Source organism: Lygodium microphyllum, chromosome 17, assembly GCF_053477565.2.
Source record: "Lygodium microphyllum isolate KBCC chromosome 17, Lygodium_microphyllum_v1.1.10, whole genome shotgun sequence".
Lineage (NCBI taxonomy): Eukaryota > Viridiplantae > Streptophyta > Polypodiopsida > Schizaeales > Lygodiaceae > Lygodium > Lygodium microphyllum.
Window position 1 is genome coordinate 20,226,597 of NC_141151.1, and position 20,260 is coordinate 20,246,856.

Sequence of the window (20,260 nt, forward strand, 5' to 3'; positions counted from 1 at the left end):
CAGGGTTCCTGGTTCCACCCAAGGGAAATTCTGTGTAACGCCGCCTTTGGCGTAGCATTTTGTCTCTTCCAACATTGCAAGATCTTGCAAGATCACGACTCATCGAGTCATCAGGACAAGAAAGAGGGGCCTAGGCTTGCCTGGCCCCTATCCACTCTCCACACATAATCTGTATCTAATCAATATCATAAAAAGAATAGGCAGCTTTACGTTGGACAGATCTGTGGACCCCGTCTCCAACTCTTCCCCCCATTGGTCAGGACCTGGAGCCATGAAAGCTTCTCACATCCTTCTTATCGCCTACCTACTAGCATCAAGATTCAAGTAGGTGTATCACTATGCACTTCCAAACTTGCAGATGGACAACCTTACCTAGCTCAAACCAAAAATCTTACAGGGAAACAATTCCATGAGCAAAAGGACGCTCACAAGTTCACAACATAACATGCAAACACCATGATTTCATCTCAATGCTAACCATGTTCTCTAGCCACTGGATGATATGATGCTATGCTGTTACCCACAGCCTCTTCTCTGCTACACTTTACCTTCTTCTTCTTCTATCACTAACAAGCAGCAGCATACACAAGTACAGCAGTACTCTCCTGTACGCAGGCTTTTCCTTTTCGCTATAATAATATACCCAAAATGTGTAAATTCTCCTTCATAGTGGCATGCACAGCCTGGAAAGAGAGAGAGAGAGGGAGAGTTGCATCTCCTTTCTGATTCTGTAGCCTAGAACCCATGTATACTGGTCCTGTCAGTTACACTCTTAGCTCCCTCACCTCCCTCCCTGAATGCAAGCAGCCTAGCGAGTGCGACCCTTGTCACGTTCTTTTTCCCGTCCCGAGAGAGGAACGTGGCCTTTCTCAAGAGACTTTCACCTCAGCGTGCGCACACCGTGTCGTAAACTGTAAACCGCTCACAGTGACTGAAGTAAAGACACATCAAAGGCTGTTTCCGTAGCAGGGGAGCAAAGCGACCATTCAGCCATGAGGAGGCCATCCAAAAGGAAAGCATCTTGATACTACATTGAAGCAGCTTAATTGGATGGCACCCTTAGGACAAACTAAAAGCGTGTTGATTCTACAGTGAAGCAGGGGAGATGACGTGACGTGTTCTCAAGAAGAACAGGTTCAGGAGCATGCCGCACGACTCGTAATTTTACGAGGTGAAAGATTCAAGTACAGTCTTTCAAAGAAGTTAGCTTAAGTGCTTCACAGCGAGAAACGATCTGTTGCATGCGTAGCTGCAGCCATCGCTGGGCCATTAACAGGCAGGCAGTCGCAGATTCTCAGCTAGCAGAACTCTGAGGAGAACATGAATTCTTCTTCACTTCTGCTACTTCTTTTTGTATCAAGCTCTGCCTTCATTGCACATTCTTGGGCACGAAGAAGCCACCCCCTGGCTTGCCATGACCCAAACAGAGTATGTTCAGCCTACCTCTACTACTTGCTAGCCTCCAATGAATCAAAGGCAGATGTTGCAAGCCTCTTCAATGTTGGGCCACAAGACTTGATCACAGATCCATTTAACGGAGGCCCTACCGGACAGGGCCTGTACATCCGGGTGAACTGCTCTTGCTTGGCTTCTAGCTACCGGGCCAATGCATCATACAACGCAACAACAGGCACCACTGTGGCGTCTATCATCAGGGACGAATATGCCAGACTCGCATGGGCAAGGAACTTCTCAGCCACGGTACCTGCTGGAACCTCTGTGCCCATTTCGCTCCTCTGTGGCTGCTTGGACAACACCCGAGAGTATGGGTCCTTGCTTAGCTATGTCGCACAACCCCAAGATAAGCTCTCAAAGCTCTCCGCTCATTTCAATTCATCCATTGAATCCATTGTGCCTGTCAACAACATCACAAATGAGAATCTGCTTCTCGTTGGCCAGGTCTACTACTTCCCTATCAACATAGGTGAAGTAAAGAACCTTTCCTAGTCGATTGTGTAGTTGCAAGATGTTTGCGAATTGAACTGAGTTTTTACTCCTCTTTTGTCTAGGAACGTTGATCACCCCTCCACCTGTCAATCCTCCAATGGGGCTGCCACCTGCTGTCTTGCCACCAGGTACGATCTCAAAGCAATAAAAAGTATTTCACGTGGAGAGCGATGAATGCTTCTTCAGGCGATCTGGAGTAATAGGCAGGAGATAGGGTAGCAGCTTAAGGTCCTAGACATGCCCAAGCTGAAGTTAAGAAATACCATTGTCTTATTCTTCCAAGCACTGAACTTCTTTTGTTCAGGTGCTTATTGTTTGCTAGTCCAAGGATTCACCTTGAGCAAACTGTATTCGTTATTAGTCTTTTATAGAGTTTCAAGGTCCCAGCCATGTATGTCCAGCTACAAGTCAAAAGATAACATTTGTTTGATATGGACTTCATCCAGGAGCTGAGTGTTTGTTATCAATTTCGTGTGGCAAGAATTTGCTTCATCTGAAATCCTGTTGAACTTTAGTTTCCTTATAAATACGCAGCATAGCGTGAGTCTTATCGAGTCTACTTCGAGAGCGGGCACAACAAGCCGGGGAGGTTGGGCCAGAGTGTGGTTGATCGTCTGCATTCTTGTTGGTCATAGCTGGAACCCGATCCAATCCTCGGGACCACGATGTGGAAGAGAGAGAGAGTTGCTTAATTAGAAAATGTGATCTGATGTCGAAGAGTAAAGTAAATGTCAACCTTTCTCTGGATCCTCAACGCCCTTGGCAAAGACAAGAATTGTCATTCCTTCAAAGGTCATATATTCATGCCAATATATAGGCCAGAACCTTGCACAAACGTTCCCTAGTCATTTGCCCATTATGTACATTTAATACCATAGATAAGTCATTTCGATCATAATAAAGTGAAATTTTTTGCTAACCATACAAGTTTTTAGGACCTTTTAGCTAATTAGAGCCTCATTGCCATACTTGTGGTTACTTTCTCTAGGCTTGAGTTCTCTTTGCCCCTCTAGCCTTGCAATGATCAGCTAGGTTGTTTTGTAGCCTAATTAAATTGGCTCCTCAAAAATCCCTCCCTTGGTCATTCCTGAATAAGTTGGTGTCCCCATTCTTTCCTTAAAGTTGCATCTACCATGAGGTTGTTGCTTGATTAATTTTATGGGGATGTGAATCTTTGATGCTTTACTTAGCATTTGATTTAGTTATTAATCAAATGTGCAAATGTGAGAAGCATGTGTTGTGCAAGTCAATTAAGTCACAATAATGGCCCAAGGACCTTGAGATATTAGTGGATGTCAAAGGCAAAAGTTGTAATAAGTTGAATAGGATAGGTACTTGGTAATATTTGGTGTTAGTTTGGACTTGGGGCATTTAACTGGACAATTAATATAAGTGGTGATATTGGGGACTAGGCTTTAATTAGTAATCAATGCTAGCTAAATAACGGCTACAAGCCATACAATGCAAAATTACTTGAAATAACGCCATACAAAAATTAGAAAATTGCTTAAAGAAGGGCCAATTCATGCATAGGATCACTTGGGCTCAAAATGACCTAGCCAATTTTGATTGTGCTTGGGCAATGCTAATCTTTTGGGCAGGGACAAAGGGCTAAATTGATTTTCCGGGTAATTAATTCTGAAAATTAATTTAAATGGCTCAAATGGCAACACAGGCTACCTCTTGGCAAAACTTTCCCATGCAAGCTAGGGAAAAGGGTGCTCTTGGGGGGCTGACTGAGGATCACTCTAGGCTCTAGCCATGGAGAGGTTGGAGGTGGCCATTCCTAGCCATTAGGAGCTCTCGGAGTAGTGTTGGGGAAAATGCCATGCTTGATCTTGGACAAGGCAGGCAAAATGGGCAGCAAGCTAAGAACGTGGGGATTGGACAAGAAATGGGTTCTTCTAGGCCTCTTGACGCTGATGATCAACAAGAGGAAGAGGAATTTGATGATTGGTTTAAAGATCAGTCAAGGACAGTAGCTGAAATGTTTGTGCCATTGGCAAAACATCCTTGGTTCTTGGGCTTTTTAAACCGTTTAAAAGAGGGTGGCAAAGGCCAAAAAGAGAAATCATCTTGTAGACCCTTGGGACAGCATGAAGTTGTTGGGGGTAAAGGCGCCTCCGCCGTGCCGCCCCGTGTATTACTACACTGACAGTACCCGCCACTGCACACTGCAGGTGGCGGGTGCCCGTCACGTCACTTTATTCTTTATTCTTTTAGTGACAGTTTGAATAAAGGAAGGCCCGGTCACACATTGTGACTGTTGGAGTTCCCATTTCTTGTCTCTCTCTTTCTTGCTCTTGCTCTCCCGCCATAGCTCACGTGCAAGCTTCGATCCTTCTCACCTTTCAACTGGTATCAGAGCTTGGCATTCTCTTGCTCGAGCTCGACTCGGTGCTTCCCGACCTTCGCATCGACTCGCTTCACGCATTGGGTATCCATCCCGGCAGCCATAGCCGACCTCTTGAGCTCCCGACTCTCCCCGGCTTCCCGAGCTCCATCCTGGCCTTCTTGAGCTTCATCAGGGCCTTGCCCTTGAGGTATTGCTTCAGCATTTGCAGGCATTTGAGTGTATTCTCAGATTGAAACAGGGCAGGAACAAAGGGCAGCCACTCTTCTTGAGCTCCATAGCTCATATCTTCCCTCCCCTTTGCATTGGGCCTTCATGGCTTGGTATGTGCCTACCTTGGGCCATCATTGAGCCCCCCATTACCCCCTTTTTTAGCCCATGTGGAGCAATAGCAAGTTCAGCACCAACAGGGCAGATTGCATCATTTTTTCCAGGCTGTGAGCACTCATCTACTTCAGCTCCACACTTGGCCATTGCTTCTTGCTCTCTACCTTGATCAAGAGGGCTATAGACTTCATGTTTGATGTCATTCAAGCTTTGGGTATTGGTCTTGATCTTTCGGGGCTGATTTCTTCAGATTTGGGACTGTCATAAACTGTCATAACAGGCTGAAAACAGGGCAGCACCATTGCCATTAGCATTTGTTGCTTATACTCCATTCCGGTTGTGCTATTTGATGCCCGTATGCGGTCTACATGATGCCTAGTGCCTTGGGAATGTATGCACATGATTATGCCATGATTTTGGCTTGAAATATTGGCTGATTTGGGACTGTTATTTACTGTTATACAGTGCTGGAAACAGGGCAGCCACACTTGGCATTGGCATTTGATGCTTATACCCTACTCCGGTTACCTTGTTTGATGCCCATATGCGGTCTATTTCCTACCCGGATGTATTGGGGATGTATGCATTTGGTTTGACCATGATTTTGGCTTGAATTCGGGGCTGAAATCTACTGTTTAGAACAGTAAATACATGTTGGAATAACAGTGGGCTGAAGGTACTTTACATGCTTTGGCACTTACCTACCGATACCGGATGTATGCTTTGAGCTTTGGCATGATGTCTCTGACATTTGGGGACGACTTGGAGCATATGTATGAGATTATGGGATGCTTTTGAGCTTCGCATTAGCTCCATCTTCACTGGCATTTGGACCGACTTGGCATGCTCATGGACCGCCTATGCCTCATGTCTCTGCTTGACAGTTAGGCTTTTGCATTACATGCTTTGGTTCGTGACATATGCTATTTGGTTCGTGTATGCCATACCGACATTTGGAGCTTGGATTTGGATGTATTTGAGCATTCCCGGCTTACTTGATCACTGATCTTGGTTGCTATTTGGATGTCATTGAGTTGACCGAGAGCTTATTTGGGCTTATGTATTGCTTCATGGTTAATACGACCGGTGCTTCATGTATGTCATGCTCTCTTGGATGCGCTTGATGCATTGACAGGGTCACTTATCACTGGTGCTTTCTCTTGGGTTGTCTGAGCTTCTAAGCTCGCCTTGTACGCCTTTTGTGCTAGTGGGAGCATTTTACATGCTTGCTTGACCTTTGACAGTTGCATGCTATTGGAGCACTTACATGTATTTGGAGCAGTTTATGTCTTGAGCAACTACATACGCATTGAGACTTTGGGATCATACTCCGATCTTTATGGATATGCATTGATGTACTCTTGGTTCACAGGATGCTTATGAGCTGAGTCTCATATTTGGATCTTTCTCTTTGAGCAGATGTTATTTTGACATGCTTGGTGTTGAGCTCATGTTCTTTTCACTGTCATTGGCCTTGCTTATGTCCGTTTCATGCCGGCTTTGGACCTAGCATTGTTTGCTTGACATTGGATCCTATTTTGGGACAGTTTGCTCTCTAGACTGCATACCTGCAATTTATTACAGCAAGCAGTTATTGGTGGACTGAGGTGTACTTTTCATGCTGAAATATCCTGATTTGGTGTACCGCACCTAGTACTAAGTGGGCAGCAACTTTTGGCACACTTTGCTCACCCTTTGGACCCCGTTTTTGGTCATTTTTGGGCAGTTTCTGCAGTAAAACAGCAAGCAGTTTTGGACTGTTTGGGCATTTCCAGCCTGCATAATGGCGTCATCTTCGCATGATAGTGCCATCTTTAACATTACAAAGTTGGATGGTACCAACTACTCTTACTGGAAGAGTCAAATATGGCAGGTTTTGGTGCAGAAATCTCAGATTAAGCCACTTCGGTTGAGTGGGGAGCAGCCTGAAACTATGGACATTGACGACTGGCTTGAACTTGATGAGCTATGCAAGTCCACGATTGTATTGTCTCTCACTGAACATGTACATTATAATGTATTTGAGGAAGCACAGAGTGCATGGGATCTATGGAATAAGATCAAGAATCTTTATGATAAGAAAAGTCCGGCGAGTCAGATGTACTGGTTGAAGCAGCTTATGGATCTGCGCATGAAGGATAATGCGACTATGTCTGCTCACTTGAGCCAGTTCCATGCTATACTGAAGAACCTGACTTCGCAGGATATCACCTTTGGAGAGGAAGTAACTCCTCTTTTCTTGCTTGGAACTCTGAATGAGTCATGGGATGTATTCCGCACTGCTCTTTGTGCCTCTAGTGCTACTCTAAAATTGACAGATGTTGAGAGTGCTCTTCTTCAGGAAGAGGTGAATTGCAAAAACTTGGATGCCTCTCGTGGTAGTCATGCTTTGACAGTTAGAGGCAGGAATGACAGGTATGACCGTGGTAATGGCCGAGGCCGTGACTCGCAGAAGGGTCGGTCTAAATCTCGTGGTGGCAAGTCGCGTAGTAAGTCGCGTGGACGCAATGCAAATGTCACTTGTCATCATTGTGGGAAAAAGGGCCATATTAGACCACAGTGTCATGAGTTGCGCAATGAGAAGCGCAAGGATAAGGGGAAAGATAAAGTGCAGGAGAAGTCCTCTGATCGCAGCATAGTACCTGCGAAGTCCAACGTCAAGATTGAGGAAATTAATGTCACGCAGACTGAAGAGTCCGATGGTGGTGATGAGTTTATACTTGCAGCTAGTTCTTTTGATGCTTCACACTTGACTGAGACACCTAGTATGTATGCACAGTGCTAGTTATTGGATTCAGGTGCGTCCTTCCATGTGACGCCTTACCGTGAGTGGTTTCACTCTTACCGTACTGTATCTGGATCAGTCAAACTTGGAGATGACAGGTCTCTTGATATTGTGGGCTGTGGAGATATTCAGTTGCAGTTTTCCACTGGCAGTTCCTTTTTGCTCAGGGATGTACGTCATGTACCTGCGCTTACGCGTAGTCTTATGTCTGCAGGACAGTTGGATGATGCAGGATTTCATGTCTGTTTTGGGGATTCTACCTGGAAGATTACCAAAGGCAGACTTGTGCTTGCTAGAGGCGCTAAGGCTGGCAGCCTCTATCCTCTTGTTGTATCTGGGTCTTCTGTAGACCATGTTTTGGCAGTGGGCTCTATCCCACATGTATCACTTTGGCATGCCCGTTTGGGGCATATGTCTTTGAAAGGAATGAAAATGTTATCTGGTTTGCAGTATCTTCCGCCTTTGGATTATGCATGTTTTGACTCGTGTGATCATTGTCTTTATAGTAAGCAGAATAGGTCTACGCATAAGAAATCGGGTAGGCCACGCATGAGTGAGTCCTTGGCATTGGTGCATTCCGATGTTTGTGGGCCTATGCCTTGCATGTCTATGGGTGGCGCGAAGTACTTCGTTACCTTCATTGATGATTTTTCTAGGAAAGTGTGGGCTTATCCCATAAAGCAGAAGTCCGATGTCTTGGCAGTTTTTCAGAGATGGCTTGCTCTTGTTGAGAACCAGACTGGGTATAGGCTGAAATGCCTTAGGACAGATAATGGGGGAGAATATGTCTCGCATGCTTTTGAGCAGTTTTGTGATGACAGGGGTATTAAGCGTCAGTTGACCGCCCCTTACACCCCACCCCAGAATGGTTTGGCTGAGCGCATGAACAGGACTATTCAGGAGCGTGTGCGCTCTATGCTTAGCCATGCAGGCCTACCCCCGAGTTTTTGGGCTGAGGCAGTTAGTACGCAGTGCATGTCATAAACCGATCGCCTTCCAGTGGATTGGATTTCCAGGTTGCAGAGGAAGTTTGGGCTGGTAAGCCACCCTCTTATGCGCATTTCCGTGTCTTTGGATGTGAGGCATTCTGCCATGTGCCCAAAGACAAGAGGAGTAAATTGGATCCAAAGAGCATTAAATGCATATTCCTTGGCTATGGTGAGTCAGAAGAGATGGGCTATCGCCTATGGGATCCGCAGGCGCGGAAAATAGTACGCAGCCATGATGTCGTCTTCCATGAAGACAAGATGCATAGGCAGCCTGAGAAGGTGGTTGAGATCCGCAGAGTGATCTTTTAGGAGGAGCCTAGAGCTCCAGCACAGCCAGTAGTACAGCCTGCAGCAGTTTCTCCACAGGGCGAGGGTGTTGGACAGGCAGTTAGACAGGCAGCAGAGCCTGCGGTGAGACGGTCTGCTAGAGACAGACGTCCACCTGACAGATTTCAGCCCTCTATGCATTATGTTTTGGTTACAGATGCAGGAGAGCCTTTCACTTATGATGAGGCTATGCGCAGGGGTGACAGTCACTCCTGGGAGAGGGCTATGCAGTCTGAGATAGACTCCTTGGATAAGAATGAGACTTGGGATTTGGTTGCCTTGCCTAAGGGCAAGAAGGCTTTGCCATGCAAGTGGGTGTACAAGCTGAAAAGTACCACTGGACACCCCAAGCCAGCATACAAGGCTAGATTGGTAGCAAAGGGTTTTAAGCAGGAACATGGTGTGGACTTTGATGAGGTCTTCTCTCCTGTGGTTAAGATGACCACCCTGCGCTTAGTCTTGGCTTTGGTTGCACAGGTTGACTTAGATCTATATCAGATGGATGTCAAGACGGCTTTTCTACATGGGGACTTGCATGATGAGATCTATATGGATCAGCCTAAGGGCTTTGCAGAACCTGGCAGGGAGCACCTAGTGTGCAAGTTGAAGAAGAGCTTGTATGGCTTGAAGCAGGCACCTAGGGAATGGTATCATAAGTTTGATGCCTTTATGCAGTCACAGGGCTACAGCAGGAGTGCTATGGATCCGTGTCTTTACACGAAGAAAGCCCGTGATGGCAGTTTGCTTATCTTGGTACTCTATGTTGATGATATGCTGATAGTAGGGAAAGCTCATGATGAGCTAGATGCTCTTAAATCTCAGCTGAAGAAGAGCTTTGAGATGAAGGATTTGGGACAGGCCTCACATATACTTGGGATGCGCATTAAGCGCGATAGGCATCAGGGACTTTTGTATCTCTCACAGCAGGAGTACATTCATAAAGTCCTTGAGCGCTTCCGCATGCAGGACGTAAAGCCTATTGGCTGTCCATTACCTTCTTATGTGAAGGTATCACAGGCCGATTGTTCGCAGACAGATGAGCAGAGGGCCGAGATGGCCAAGATCCCTTATGCATCAGCTGTGGGCAGTTTGATGTATGCCATGATAGCCACTCGTCCAGATATTGCGCATGCAGTTGGTGTTGTGGCACGCTATATGGCTACACCTGGCAGCAGACATTGGGATGCCGTGAAGGGTATCATGAGGTACCTGAAGGGCACAGCAGATATGTGTATTTGCTATGGCAGCCAGGATACAGGGGTCGTGGGGTACACTGACTCCGATTATGCAGGACATGCAGATAGTAGGAAGTCCACTTCTGGCTATGTATTCACCTATGCTGGAGGGGCTGTCTCTTGGATGTCCAGGGTTCAGAAGTGTACGGCTTTGTCTACCACTGAGGCCGAGTATGTTGCAGCCACTGAGGCTTGCAAGGAGGCCATATGGTTAAGCCATCTAGTTGCTGACCTTGGGATTGATGCTACACCTACACTGCATTCAGATTCTATGAGTGCCATTCAGTTGGCTAAGAATCCGGTCTTCCATGCAAAGACGAAACACATTGAGGTGAGGTATCACTTCATACGTGGTGTCGTGGAGGACAAGTCTGTTGACCTTGTCAAGATCTCCACTGACGAGAATCCTTCAGATCTACTCACGAAGAGCCTCACTACTGAGCGCTTTGCCTTCCTCAGGAGGTTGATGGGCGTTGGATGAGATGTCACCTTTCCTCATCCCTTGTACCTATGTACATTTGTACTGTCTTTTCTTTTTTCTTTTCTCTCTCACTAGGGCAGATTCGCCTTTAAGTGGGAGGTTGTTGGGGGTAAAGGCGCCTCCGCCGTGCCGCCCCGTGTATTACTACACTGACAGTACCCGCCACTGCACACTGCAGGTGGCGGGCGCCCGTCACGTCACTTTATTCTTTATTCTTTTAGTGACAGTTTGAATAAAGGAAGGCCCGGTCACACATTGTGACTGTTGGAGTTTCCATTTCTTGTCTCTCTCTTTCTTGCTCTTGCTCTCCCGCCATAGCTCACGTGCAAGCTTCGATCCTTCTCACCTTTCAGAAGTTCCAAAAGGAAAGCCAATGTGTCATTTTTGGTAGCAATGTGAAAGTTCGAATAATCTATGTGGTCTAAAGAGACAAAGGCCTAGAATCTAGTGGACGTTGTGAAGGAAACTACTAGGGTTTGCATTGAGGACACAGAGTGTACGACCACGACAAAAACACAAAGAGACAGAGACAGACACAGACACAGAGGGCAAAACTCAAAAACTCAAACCCTAAACACAAAACTCAAAACTCAAACACAAACAGAAGAAGAGAGAGAGAGAATACAACTCTGAAGTGAATGAATGCTGTAAACGAATGTAAGAGTGTACAATGTGCTCAAGGGCAGAGCAATATCAGAGAGTGTCGTCTACCGGAGACGGATCCCAAGTCTGTGACCACCAGTCGGAGTGTAGGAGTGCTGAATAGTGAATGGTAGCAGGCTGGTCACCAAAATGCAGCAGTCTGGAGGCTGGAAATTGGTAAATGCAGCAGTGTACCACTGATCGAAGGCTGGAAACTGTGCACAGTCTGCTATAGACAGCAGGCTGAAACAGTGTTTGAGAGTGTCAGGGTCTGCAATGCTGAAAATGCAGGCTGGCTGACCTTGGAGATGATGGACAGTAGGCTGAACAGTAGTCTGGGACTGTCTGGAGCAGTTGCCAGTAGTTGAGAGCTGTCGCCTACAGCAATGGATAGACTGAAGATAATGTGGCTGCAGTCGATGATGGCTAGACAGCAGATGGAGGTAGACTGCGGGTTGGAAACAGTGCGCCAACTGCAGTAGGGGGTGTGTGGGCTGGTGTAACTTGCAAACAAGGATAATGGCTGAATGGGGGGAGCCTGTCTATTTATAGATGTGGAAGGGCGTCCCAAAAATTAGGGTTTCCACTAAACTCTCTTGAACCGCTCTTTGTTTTAGGGTTCCACTAAACTCTCTTGAACCGCTCCTCGTTTTAGGGTTTTACTCGAAAAGAGCATTTTTAGTGTGTTTTGGGGCTGTTTAAGAGGCTAATTAGCAAGTAATGTATATTTGGGCTCAACACCCCCTCTCAGGCCCAAAAATGAGCTGAAAGGTTAGGCCAGCCATTGTGATGTTTATGTATCCCAAGGTGTCCCACCGCAAAGCAGCCAAGGCATCAGACAAAGGGTGCACGTCGGCTGCCTAGTGGCGTACCAAGACTACAGAGGCGATGGTTATCTTACCAAGGAAATCCAAGTAGTCACCCTAGAGAGGATAGGGCATTGGACAAAGGGTGCATATCGGTTGCCCAGTGTTGAGAAACCCTTTACCCTTCACCTGCAGTTTGCATTTTTTGTGTTTTTGCGGTTTGCATTTAGGGTTTGCAGCCCTAAAAAGGGGCGCCATCCTAGACTGACTGTGCCTATTTATAGGCCACTCTCTCATTCATTCCTCACGGCTGATTCATTCAGTCCGTCACTTTTTCTCTCCAGCCTCTCCACTACCCTCACACCCCTTTAGGAGGACATTGCGGTTCGTGGTTTGTGGCTGTCTACATCATCTTCCTTGTGCTACGGCACCCTTGTTCCTTTGTATCACATTCACTCCATGATTTGGGTCTTCATCATTCCATTCATCAGAGTTTTTTCTCTCTTCTTTTCTCTTCTCCATGTTTGCCTAGTTCACTTCGTGTTCCTCCCCACAAACACTATTGTCTCATTGGTACGTCATCTTTTGATATGGTATTAGAGCCAGATCTGCTCACATAGCGGCAAAGATCCTCCACTCTAGTGAAGGCAAAGACCGGTGGCGGGTTCGGCATCTACTTCTCTTCTTCTTCCGTTGTATCAAAATCTCGTTTTTGCATATTTTAGGTGTTTTTAACTTGCTGCCCATACTCCTTTTGCGGAGGACATTGCAGTCTCAGCTGTCCCTTGCTGTCATCTACAGTCTAGCGCTTGTTTCTAGCCTTTCACCCGCAGTTTGCAGCTGTTTACACCTGATCACTCTCCATTCAGAAAACAATCTCGTTTTTGCAGATTTCAGGTGTTTTAGCTTGTTGCCCACACCCTGTTGGCGGAGAATATCTCAGGCATCATTGGGCGCTTGATTTCCAGCCCTCTTCACGCAGTTTGGAGCTGATTCCAGCTAGGCGACTGCTGTTCCTATACAGACTTTCTTCCGTACAGTCTACCACGTCATCACAGTCCTGCTACCTGCGTTTTTAGTCTTTCTCTCACCTACTGTCTACATTTTTGGTCTTTCTCTCTCCTTACATGTGTTTTTAGTATTTCTCTCTCTTGCTACCTACGTTTTTAGTATTTCTGTCTCCTACAGGCTGTCATGCTTGTATTTTTAGTCTTTCTCTCTCCTGACTTGCGTTTTTTTTATTGGTTGCAACCTCTTAGTGCTAGTAGCATCCTCCTCCCACTGGCAGCTCACTTCCAGCCCTTCCACTGCCCTTCCACCCCTTGCGGTAGACATTGCAGTTCGTGCTTCACACTACCCTCACACCCCTTGAGGCGGACATTGTGGTTTGTGGTTCATGGTGGTTGACCTCTTCCTTTTTCAACAAGGCACATTGGTCTCAATGGCTTCTTTACCGACAGATGACTAGACTACTGGGTGCTTCTACTGTGGCATCACCGGACACACCACCGATGCTTGCCGACTTCGACCTTTGCTCCCCACCCCTTCGGAGTATATGCATCTTCCACCAGGCACTCCTTGTGCCACCTCTCCTTTCTAGGCCACAGAGATTGTTCTGCATCGACTATCAGAGTATTATGCTCAAGGCAATAAGACGCATCCGATGCGCATTAAGTCCTTTCGAGCACATGGAGGATTGATTGGCGCTTCGAGCTCTTGGAGATCGTTACAATGTCAGGGGCCATCTTCTCCCACTTACTTTCAAGTACTGTGGCTTCCAAGACCTACGGATCTGCAGTTCGCTCCATCGAGAGACCGTGATCGTTTGATATTGTCTCCTCGCCAGGCCGCTCCTTCGAGAGACAGTGGCTACTCGACTTTTTCTCTTCTTCGGCTACCCAGTCCGCTCCACTGAGAGATAGTGACTATTGCCCATCTCTTGCTCATTCTGAGCCCCACCCTTCTCCACCCTCAACAACTCAAGTTTGAGAGGCTACCTCTGGGAGCTCTTTGGCACCCCAGATACCTTCTTCGGCACAATCGATGGCACTTCCTTTGTTATCAAACATTTCAGAGTCCGTGATTCATGAGTTATTGGATTCCCTATCTTTAAAAGATTCATGAGTTTTTGGATTCCCTATCTACTTCAAAGGGGGATGTTATTCCTTTGCCCCAGAGGGGACATCTACTTCTTTGACTTCAGCGAGGGCCCCTGCACCTCCCACCTCAGAGAGGGAACCTACTCCACATGAAGCTCTTCACCCATTCTCTACTTTCTTGGGGTGGTTGTCTTCGACGAGTCATCTCTTCTACTGATACCCACGATCTTCAGGTACCACCTAGATCGGGACCTCGAAGGTTCAGCCCGACTTGGTGATGAGGCCTTCATATTCCTTCTAGCATGGATGCACGGAGCTAGTGGCTTCTCTCACGAGGTTGTGTTTCGGGTTCTCCAGTTCACTCTGTCTACTGGTCTTTATAGTAGGTTTCCTTTCCGGTGGTAATCTTGGATCTTAGGGGCCCTCTACATCTTCTTACCTTGGTCACTTTGTTAACATGGAGCCACCTCCTGAGATCGAGTACGGGCATATCCTTATGGTTCTCGGCACCACACAAAGTCCGACATTCCTCCTATGCATTGCATGTTTTCATCATCTTTGTACTAGGGCACTTGGGCAAGTGAACAATTTCCCTACGAGGGACACTGTCCAAGTGGCACCTGCTGCATGAGTATTCTTCAGCATGTAGCATTGCATCTCTACTCCTCTTCTCGTTCCCCTTTTTGGGCCTGAGAGAGGGTGTTGAGAAACCCTTCACCCTTCACCTACAGTTTGTGTTTTTTGCATTTTTACGGTTTGCGTTTAGGATTTGCAGCCCCAAAAAGGGGCGCCATCCTAGATTGACTGTGTCTATCTCTCATTTATTCCTTACGGCTGATTCATACAATTCATCACCTTTTCTCTCAAGCCTCTCCACTACCTTGATACCCCTTCAGGAGGACATTGCGGTTCATGGTTCGTGGCTGTCTTTATCATCTTCCTTGTGCTACGGTACCCTTGTTCCTTGTATCACATTCACTTCATGATTGAGGTCTTTATCATTTCATTCATTAGAGTTTTTTCTCTCCTCTTCTCTTCTTCATGTTTGCCGAGTTCACTCTGTGTTCCTCCCCACAAACCCTATTGTCTTGCTGGTACGTCGTCTTTTGACACTCTGTGGCCTACCAAGCCCTACAAAGGCGGATGGAACTACATGAAGATTATTTTTTTGGTTTTTTTTTTTGAATAAGTGAAGTAAATTTGACGGGATGCGGCCAATTGAGTAAAAGTGACCCAGAAGACGGGAGTAGGGAGGGTACACCCAACACCTCACAAAACAGTACAAGCTAACTCATCCACTCAGGGTGTTGATGATGAGGAAAAATAGGTGATGAGGTATCCATGTGATGAAGAAGGATGGTGGTGTGGTAACTATAGCCGCCAGTGGAAACAACTTAGGATCCGCGCAAGTGATGCTGTGCACAATGAGATGCAAAGTATGCTACATGTTGAAGAATGCTCATGCAGTAGGTGTCACTTGGACAGTGTCCCTCCTGGGGAAATTGTTCACTTGCCCAAGTGGCCTAGTACAAGGATGATGTAATCATGCAATGCAAAGGGTAAGGTACAACAAGGAGAAGAAGCCGATGTCGAAGACAAAGTGCTGAAGTATGTAAAATACCAAGAAGGGTAGGAACCCTGTCTCAACTTGGATGTAGATATCGAAGAAGGAAGAGGAGCCTGATGTCGGTCTTTATATGGTGCTGAGAACCGTAAGGAATGAAAGGAGATGAAGTGGATGAAGCACTCCGCTAGAAGAAGAAGGTAGAAGTCACCGCCATGATAGCATCGAGAGAGATGCTGCACGATCCGTCTCAGGAGATGAAACTGCCATGCTGGAAGAAGAGCAAGCACTCCTAGGATGATGAAACCATGAAAGGAACGGTGTGCATCTCCACGTCTCTAGCCCAGGGAGGACCAAAGCAATCTGCAAGTTAGCCCTACACTGAAAGACAAAACCCTAGAAAAGAGATGAGAATTCGCAAACATAGAGGTTAGTGGTGAGACGCTCCAAAGCAAAACAGAACAGAAAGAAAATCTAACTCCAAATAAATGCAATGAATGAGTATGTGTGTGAGTAGATGCAGCGGAAGACAAAAAAATGGAAAAACTAAGGATAATGAATTCTATGGGCCCGACTCTTAAGAGTGCGAAAAATGAATGCTAGACTCACCTAGGGTATTCGAAAGGACCTAGAGGCATGCGAGTCGAAGAAGGTGGCTACCATCACGTATGTCCAGTAGCACGGCTTTGCCAAGGGAACGCCCGACGAGGTGGAGAGGAAAGTGAGATGGTTGCATGAAGTGCAATGGGATCGGAACCTGCAGACCAATCAGCCAATCCTTTAGGGGTAGTGAAAGAGATGGGCCGTTGAGGTTATACGCGAGCCACATGTCCAATAGCAACAACAATGGGTGCTGAAGGAGTAGATGAAGCAGGAGCGGAGGGAGTAGCCCCACTGGACTGTGCAGTTGCAGCGGTCTGCTGAGGCTTTTTAGGTGGAAAACCTTGGGCCTTGGAGTGACACTTCTCGTTCACATGGCCTGATTCCTCTTTTCCTGAAAGAAAGAAGACCCAAGCTCCAAACCCTAAGGCCTTTCAAAGCCAAATTCCGCAAGTCGGTACTTCTGTTAAGGAGCCGTACCTCAAAGGGAATTGCGTGTACGAGGGAGACGGCCAAAGATCATAAGGCTACGAACCAATGCAAGTAGTTCGAATCCACGAAGGCAAACCAGAAGCCGAAATCACGATGGCCCCTAAAAAGTCACAAGGCCCACCTACAGGAGGATCATCTCCTAATATTCATGTGGATATTTCACCGAGCCCACAAGTTCGGGTTTTCTTCCTATTTTTTAATTTGTGTAGAAGTATTGCAGTTATGCATGGTTATTTCATGATCTTGGGGAGATGATGTGTTGAATGAAATTGGTGCGTAGATCGGTCGCAGATAGCTCACGTAGTGAATCCCTGAAGGTCCCCAAGAACAATGAACTTTACCTTTTTGCACAAAAAACAATGTAAAAGCTTGAACGACAAGAGACAAGAGACAAATTGGGTTCAATCTCCCCCATGCCTTGTGTGAGCGCTTCACAAAGCATGTATTTTATGTATATTTCAATCTTCATGCTCAATAATAGCCCAATTTACAAAAATATGACAAGCTTTTTAGCTTTTGAGTTTGCTTTCTACAAAAATAGAAAAATAAAGCTAATGGACGGTGCCCATAAAGTCTGGCACACCCAATCTCAATGTCCAAATAGAAATAATATATCCGTGCGCATAGGCACATACAAAATAATAATAAATAATCGATGTCTCAATAGACATAACCAAAATATAGGCGTGGCGCCTATCAAAATATAATCCAAAGGTCGAATACTCGCTAAACTCCAATGCTTTCCTCCGCCACTGCTGCTATCTCTACACATCAACTGAAGCATTCACAATCGTTAGTAAAATAATACAATTAAACCGACAAAAGTGAATACCTAGCAGTCTTCAGCTACATAAATAAATCAACTGGTTAGAAATAAATCCTAACCTTAATTTATTACGAGTGCGCACTCTAAACTCATAAACGTTTATTAATTTAATATGCATTTTGCGGAATCACCCGCTATGGAATCACCCATGTACACACTAAATTAATGAAACGCCCGAAAAGGACAGGCGTCCCCATCAACTTCTCGCACAAAGAATCCTCTTTGTGTATGAGCCCCGGTCATCTAAGTTTACGGAATCCACTGTAAAACCTCACGGAATCCACCGTGGAATATGCCTCCTGGCATCAGAAATTGAAGTACTTGTCGGGTAACTTATTCATGAAAAAATGTAACCTGATCGTCATTTGACTTTGGAGAGCCAGTAGTGGCGAACTCGTCAAGTAACTGCCTATATTCAGCAAGCTTGACTTTCAAATCATCCCCTTCCTTAATAGAGAACTCTTGAAGCTCAAAGTCGAGATTGATGTGCCGAATACGATCATGAGCCACATAGCGGTCGAGAAGGTGACTCCAACGCTCTAACACGAGGGAGAAGTGTTGCAACTGAGAGTGAAACTCAGGAAGCAATCCCTGCATCAACTCAACATTGGTTGTGGCATTGCGGGCTCTCCATTGACGGATGTAATCAGGGTGAGCTAGTGGAGGGTCCGCCATAGGTTCTAGACGAATGACGAGGCTCCAAAGACCCTAAGACTCAAGCACTTGTTGCATGAAATTAGACCAAGTGGTAAAATTTGACCCATTAAAACGTGTCTTATCAATGAAGGCATTCTTGGCTGTTGCAACAGGAGTGGTAGTGCTCGGAGATGGATAGTGTGAAAAAGTGTAGTATGGGTAGGATGGGAGAGTGGAGTACACTTGGGAATGGGCCTAAGAGTTTCCACCAAGCATGTTGTAGTGTGCAAGGTGGATCCATAGGTAGAGATGGCTTGACTAGGCTTGGGATGGTAGCCACATGAGGAACCCAAGGAGGTGGGATGGGAACACAGTGAGTAGAAGATGGGAATCCCTGCGTAGGTGTAACCCAAGGAGAGTGTGAAGATGCACCATAAGCTGATGATGGAAACCCCTGCGTATGAGTGGTCATGGGAGATGTGAAGCTGGGGATAGTGAGGGGGATGCCCATCACAGTCGTCCCAGGAGTTATGGATGTGCTCATGTGCTGAAAGGTAAGAGGCACTGTGTTAAAGGGTGGCATTTCCCCTAACGAAGTACCATGGTGCAAAGAGGTAGAGAATGGCGTGAAGTAAAAGGTGCTAGGAGCGGAGATGGAAGATCCAACCCCTAGGGTGTGTGATGCAGATGTGGAGTGTAATCCAAGGGTTTGGAAAGATGATGAGAGGTGTGATATGCTCAAATGAAAGGTTTGGAAAGATGATGAGAGGGGGGGATGGGAGGGAAGTGAGGTGTGTGTGATATGCTCAAATGAAACAAAAGCTGTAGATGTACCTGAATTTCGGCTGCTTCATGAGCCCCCTCTATTGAAGTTCACATACGCAAAGCCATCCCGATCCTGTATCTCAAAAGAAGAAACATGTGAGGGTTTTGATTCATGCAACACAAAAGAATTGCACAAACCTAACATTGGACCTGGTTGAGATGATAAAGATGGATCGCTAGACGTTCCGAATGCCGTATGTCCTCCATGATCAGAGAGGTGGCCAGCCTTACCAATTGGGTGTGGTAGCAAAACTGGTAGGAGGGGTGTAAACATCACCATACTTGTTGCGATAGCACTCCTGAAAGTCCTCCTTTGTCATGTTAGTGAAATCTGGTGAAGGTGGAGTGTCATCCTCTTCACCAAGTCCATAATGCCGTCTCAGGGCCTCCAATGATGGAGAAGCCTGATAAGACATCATAGGAACTGGAGAAGGTGTCTGGACACAAAGTGTACGACTATGACAGAAACACAAAGAGACAAACATGGACACAGAGAGCAAAACTCAAACTCTAAACGCAAAACTCAAAACTCAAACACAAACAGAAGAAGGGAGAGAGAGAACACAACTCTGAAGTGAATGAATGCTGTAAATGAATATGAGTGTACAGTGTGCTCAAGGGCAGAGCAATGTTGGGGTGTGACGTCCACCGAAGACGGATCCCAAGTTTGTGACCACCAGTTGGAGTGTAGGAGTGCTGAATAGTGAATGGCAGCAGGCTGGTCACCAAAATGCAGCAGTCTAGAGGCTGGAAACTAGTAAACGCAGCAGTGTACCACCGATCGGTCGTTGGAAACTGTGCACCTTCTGATGTAAACAACAGGCTGAAACAGTGTCTGAGAGTGTCAGGGCCTGCAATGCCGAAAACGCAGGCTGGCTGACCCTGGAGATGATGGACACTAGGCTGAACAGCAGTCTGGGACAGTCTAGAGCAGTCGCCAGCAGTTGAGAGCTGTTGCCTACAGCAATGGACATGCTGAAGATAATGTGGCTGCAGTCGATGATGGCTGGACAGCAGATGGAGGTGGCTGCAGGCTGGAAATTGGGCTCCCCGTTTTAGGGTTTCCATTGAACTCTCTCGAACCACTCCCCGTTTTAGGGTTTTACTCTAAAAGAGCATTTTTAGTGTGTTTTGGGATTGTTTAAGAGGCTAATTAGCAAGAAATGCATATTTTAGCTCAATAGAGGTTTCGAGGCAAGTGAAGTTAGAGGTCAGGTTTTCCTATGCTGCTTGGTGAAATTTTAGGATTGTTTCACCTATGGAAGGATGCAAATAGATGGAGGGTAACCTGGCAGATTATCCTCAATGATGCACTTTACCTTAATG

General features: G+C 46.3%; 1 protein-coding gene across 3 annotated transcripts in view; it reads left to right on the plus strand.

Moving 5' to 3' along the window:
• The first annotated feature begins 297 nt into the window (after positions 1–297).
• LYK3 (protein kinase family protein / peptidoglycan-binding LysM domain-containing protein) overlaps positions 298–20,260 on the plus strand; it is a 50,475-nt gene continuing 30,512 nt past the window's right edge. The window contains exons 1-2 of one of the 3 annotated variants that reach the window (XM_087697131.1): positions 298–1,924; positions 2,010–2,075. In XM_087697131.1, coding sequence (XP_087553257.1) covers positions 1,321–1,924; positions 2,010–2,075 — 670 coding nt within the window. In that variant the 5' untranslated portion in view covers positions 298–1,320. The remainder of the gene's footprint in view (positions 1,925–2,009; positions 2,076–20,260) is intronic. The other 2 variants (XM_087697129.1, XM_087697130.1) reach the window with 2 other exon arrangements.